The 5,210-nt window shown below is 44.6% G+C and overlaps 1 protein-coding gene across 1 annotated transcript in view; it reads left to right on the forward strand.

Moving 5' to 3' along the window:
- Positions 1-3,305: 3,305 nt before the first annotated feature.
- The window catches only part of RQCD1 (RCD1 required for cell differentiation1 homolog (S. pombe)), a 9,206-nt gene continuing 7,301 nt past the window's right edge, over positions 3,306-5,210 (forward strand). The window contains exons 1-3 of the mRNA XM_009996251.1: positions 3,306-3,329; positions 3,697-3,945; positions 4,995-5,110. Coding sequence (XP_009994553.1) covers positions 3,306-3,329; positions 3,697-3,945; positions 4,995-5,110 — 389 coding nt within the window. The remainder of the gene's footprint in view (positions 3,330-3,696; positions 3,946-4,994; positions 5,111-5,210) is intronic.

The following is a 5,210-nucleotide window of genomic DNA, read 5'->3' on the forward strand; positions in this document are numbered from 1 at the left end:
GGGCTGCCCGGGCCTGCTCCCTGCGCCCGCCGAGGGGAGGAGGAGGGAGCGGGAAGTTCCCCAGGGCGGCGGGAAGTCACGGTGTGTGCCCGCTCCTCCTTCCCTCCTGCCCCGGTGCCCGCGGTGCTGCCCTCCTGCCCCTCGGGAAGGGGCTCCAGGGCCTGCCCGGTGCTTGGGCTGCAGGGAACGGAATGGTTCCTCGGCCTGGCGGGGTTGGAAAATGGAAGCTGAGTTTGAATGATGTGGGGGTTGTGTCTTCTCTCCTGCCCGAGTGGGTCTGTGTTTCCGTTTTCGCCTCTCTAAATGCACGTTCGTCACGAGTGTAACAGTTCCTAGGGCTTTTGGACTCTTTGTGTTGGGTTTGGGATGTGCTGCTGGCAAGACCAGCAGGTAGAGCTGTTTTCAGGTGATTAGGTCAAGATCTGCTTGGACTGACCAGCCAAGAAGAGTGAGTAAAGTACTTAGGAGCAGGAATTAAGAGAACTTTTAGAGTCTTCCCTCTTTGGTTATGTGCTTGTGCCTGTAAATTGGTTTCTGCAGTGCTGGTGAGTATTTCTGATTTCAAGTGATGTTTTCCAGAGCATAAAAGAGTGTGCGAGATCATAATAAACTCTCTAAACCAGTATTAACATGTTGGTAATTCCTAGGTGCTTGTAGAAAGGCTTGAGGGGCAGTTGTGTCTCCCAGTATTTCTCTAAGAGTGTTCTAGTCACTTCTCAATAAAAGGATTACTTTTTTAAAGACAAATTTTAACAAAATAATCTGTTTCAGGAATATGAATCAGTTTTATTTTGGGACTCATTTGAAAGTATATTTAATTTATACATAATTCACACCCCCTGGTCGTTCTGTATGGAAGTGTTTCCTGCCACAGTCAGTTAGTGTGCTTAGACCAAAGGTGACAGGGAAGGGTGACTGGCTCTGGAGATGTGCTTGGGAGCTGCAGTAAACAGTGTTACTTCTTTGTAGTGTCGTGGGTTGGCTCAGGAATCCCTTTGGCTGTTGTGAATTCTGCCATGATGAAGACGTGGCAAGCAGAGCACAGGGCTTGATACAGTAACGCTGGTGGCAAGTGGCTTCAGGCCTGAAGCCAGCGTAACATGCTGAAGGCTCCAGAACAGGCTAAACCAAATTAATGTAGCTCTAATTAGCAGTAACGTATTGAAAGCCCAACTCAGACCTGCTAATTCGCTGCTGTTGAAGTTCAAAGTTAATTTTGGTATGTTTGAGTTGGTGTTCTGTCAAAATAGTTTTAAAAGCATGTGCATGCAGCTGGGCAGTATTCTGCTTTTGTTGACCTGTACTTTCACCAGTGAGCCCAGTAGCAGCTGCTCAGTTAGGAAGAGAAAACCAGTTGCCTAAATCCAGTTTGTTAGGTGTTTGTTGGAGATGTAATCAGGCATGGATGTTGGAGGTGATGCTGTTTCTTTTGAGGAAGGTGTTAAAAGATCTTTAATGAGAGAAAGGTGGCTAGTTTGTGCTGTGTTGAGGTACTGTTGTTAACTTTTGCTCTCCCTGTGTGCAAAAGAGAGCCTGCCTGGCAGGCTTCTGGCTTGGAGCTTGCAGGATTTGTGCCTTCAAGGTTCCCCAGAATTTTAGGTTTTAAAGGGAGAAGGGGGAGCAACAATAAGGTAAGAAATTAGGAACCAGTGTGTCTTTGAGTTTAACCTGAGAGGAGCAGCTGTGGGGCCTGTAAAAAGCGGTTGGTTCTGGCTAAGACAGATATTGGACATCATAAACTTAATTGTGTAGAAAATCTACTTAGTGTTCCCTAGGGATCACAAGCACATGATTGTGCTTTTAAAGGGTCGATGTATTTAAGCTTACAGGAACTGAAACTTCCAATGAGTCTAGAAAAATAGATGGAAGCTTTAGATAACACAATTATAACAACATTACTGCTACACTGCTTGTCACTCTGCTGTCTGAAATAAAAACAAATGAGCTGTGTTCATTCTCTCATTCTTTGTGAGCTCTGTTGAAATTGCACTCCCAGCTGTGAGAGCACAATAAATTTGTCAGGATTACTAATTCAGTCTGAGGTTCTGGAAAAATAAATAAAAATAGACTAGACAAAAGAGGACAGAAGGGAAGATGAACAGCTAGAAAGGTGTTTGAGCCCTAGAGTATAGGGACTGATAACAGCACAGGTATAAACATTTAAGTTAAATAATACAATGGAAGTGGTTGGAGGAGAGAGAAATCCTACAGCTGAGGGAATTTCAACATGACTATGGATATAATATGCGCACAAACAGAGGAGGGAAACATTTGCAGAAGTAGACACAGAAAGCTCTGGAGGTGCCTGCTGAAAGTTAAGAAGTCTCCCTCATCCCTCCAGCAGCTCTGGGAACCTGCCTATGGCACATGGTTTCAGATTTGATTCCAACCACTTTCTTTTCCTGAACTCCCTTGTATTCTCCTCAGTGCCTGGCTGATGAGCTGCTTAGGATTGTTTTCAGGGCATTACAGGCAGCACTCCTCTGTGGTGGTAAGAGTTTCAGTCTGGGTTTAAAAAAAAGAAAAAGAAAAAAGAAATACAGTCTGTTCTCTTCCCAGCCGTGGTTGCTGTGCACGTGGGGTTACAGAGCTGGCTGCTAGCTCGGGAGCAGCAGTGTAGGAACAAGGCTGTGCTTTACTTGAGTAGTAAACACTGCAGCAGGATGTTTGAATAGGTTCTGAGCTGTCTTTTGGAAGTGTTTGTGCAGGAGATTTTAATGCTAATGGCTATTTTTCTAAAAATTTTGGTTTGGAGTCATCAAACTGTTTACTTATGAAGCCTGCTGAGCATTTGTTTGCACCTCAAGTACTTGTGCCAGCAGAGACATGAGACAAACTTTCCTTGAAAAACAGACGCCTTGCACTCTACACAGAAGTTATCCTACAATTCCACAGCCCGTTTCTCTTCCCTTCCTTCCTAACCCTCCCTCTTTCTTTTTTTTTTTTCTTGAAAACTTGTTATCCTCAATTCTGTTCTTTTTCTGATGTTCCAAGAAAGGCAGAAGAGAAATCCTGCATTTCTCACAAGTAGCAGAAAATGTGCCTTAACTGTGAATCCAGATGTGCCCTTCTTTGGGTTTATTTTGAAAAGGAATTTTTGCACAGAATTGGACTCGATAAATTCCCTTTTAGTTCCATGCATGTAAACAAGATATATAGGATGAATATGAGATGTCTCTAACAGCAGATATTACTGGCTATGGATGTTGTCATGCTGACATTGGAGGAGTGAGAACTTTCCCAGTGTTTGTGTGAATATTTTTCACATGTACGTTGTGTGAATCCCATTGCCAGGTTCCAGTGTCATGCATGTTTTTGGAGCAAAAAAGGTAGCTTACATTGAATTTTTGGAAGCTTGCACTTGAAGCATGAAATGAATGGTTGCTAAATGGAGAATGAGCAAATTATAGCTGTCTAAGGAATGTGTGACCTCCCCAGGAGCTCTTCTGGCGCAGACAGGCAGCAGCGTGGCTCTCTTGTATTGCTGAGTGAAGTAACAAGGTCCTACTTGACAAGTGGATTAAGAGACACTGTCCTAATGAGTCAGGCCAGAAAGTAAAACGTTTGTATTTTAAATAGGTGAAATAATAAGACTAATCTAAGGCATATATCCATATCCAGAGCATCTTAATACAGCTTTATTTCCTTCTTCCCCCAGTCAGGAGTTTCTTGAGCACTTTCTTGCTTATCTGCCAGATTTTAGGAAAGGTTTGGGTGAGGCTTGGGAAATATGCTTGCACTGAAGTTTTCTTGTCTCCCTCCCAGCCTGTGCCAACAGCACTGGCTCAGGTTGACCGTGAAAAGATCTACCAGTGGATCAATGAGCTGTCCAGCCCAGAGACACGGGAGAATGCACTGCTGGAGCTGAGCAAGAAGCGTGAGTCTGTGCCTGACCTTGCCCCGATGCTGTGGCACTCGTTCGGCACGATCGCAGCACTCCTTCAGGTGAGTAGAACCATCTTCATCCCGTGGTGCAGCACCAGCACATTGCAGAGCTTATGCATCTGTCCATGGGGCAGATCTGGGAGGCACTGGTGAAGTTATGGCCGTTGCTGGGAGTATGATGTGTGTTGGGTCATGTAGTGAGGGAAGCTCGTTTGCCATTAATCATTGCTAGCAGGGCGATGTGTGCAGACACTAGGATTTCTAATCAGATAGCTTACATAGCTGGAAGGGGAACAGGCAAGTTCTTGGGTATGGGCTCCCTGTGGATCATGTTCTACTTATTTTCATACAATGTCTTAGCAGAGACACAAGTCTTACTCCTAAGGACTCCGGTTTAATCTGTTATGCATGAACTTGAGCACTCCCTGGTCAGAAGGTTGCCCTTGCAGGGAACCTGCTGGAAGGTCAAAATGGGAGTGCTGCTCACTGCTCCATAGATCCTTGCCAGGGAATGTACCTGCATTTCATGTGAAACCAAGCTGCTCAGCTTGCTCTGGGCAAACTACAGCTTATGACTGGCTATCTCTCATCTAGTCATTTATTTTGAAGAAGGAAAGAAAAGAGTGCAGGATTGACAATGCTGCTGTTCTCAGAGTGGCCGGGAAATAAGTGAAGAAAATTAGATGGGAGCTATAGTTGGAAGCAGGCAGATTGCTGAATTGCATTTCTGTCCCTCAGCTGCTTCCCTGCATTGAGTTAGCAGAGTACCAGCAGATACAGTATGAATAGAGTGGCTGTGCTTTTCCTCTAAGCTGAGGAACAGCACTTCTTCTCCATCTGGAAGCTCAAAAGAAAGCAGTCCCTACACTAGTAAAGAGCCAGGAAATGAAATTAACCCTTTTTACTGAAATGAAGGTTTAAATGCATTCCTGTGACCCCTTGCAAATGGACTCTTGCACGATCAGCGTGGTGGCTGCCATGTAACTTCAACGTGGTGATTGGTGAAAAAAGACTGTCATCTCCTGTCACAGTTCCTTGCCAGCCAAGTGCTTTGGTGCAGCTTTCTGATGTTTTTCTCCTTTAACTTTTCTTCATCTGTTCATTTTTAGGAAATTGTAAATATTTATCCCTCAATCAATCCTCCGACTTTGACAGCCCATCAGTCCAACAGAGTCTGCAATGCTTTAGCTCTGCTGCAGTGTGTTGCTTCACATCCTGAAACGAGGTGAGTGTTTCCAAGTGCCTGAGTGTCCCAAGGTGTTGATGTTGGCAGCTCAGCTTGATTCCAGGAGAACATAAGCTCTTTTTTTTTTTTTTTTTTTTTT

The sequence above is a fragment of the Chaetura pelagica genome, unplaced genomic scaffold (assembly GCF_000747805.2).
Source record: "Chaetura pelagica isolate M959 unplaced genomic scaffold, ChaPel_1.0 scaffold3, whole genome shotgun sequence".
NCBI classification, from domain to species: domain Eukaryota; kingdom Metazoa; phylum Chordata; class Aves; order Apodiformes; family Apodidae; genus Chaetura; species Chaetura pelagica.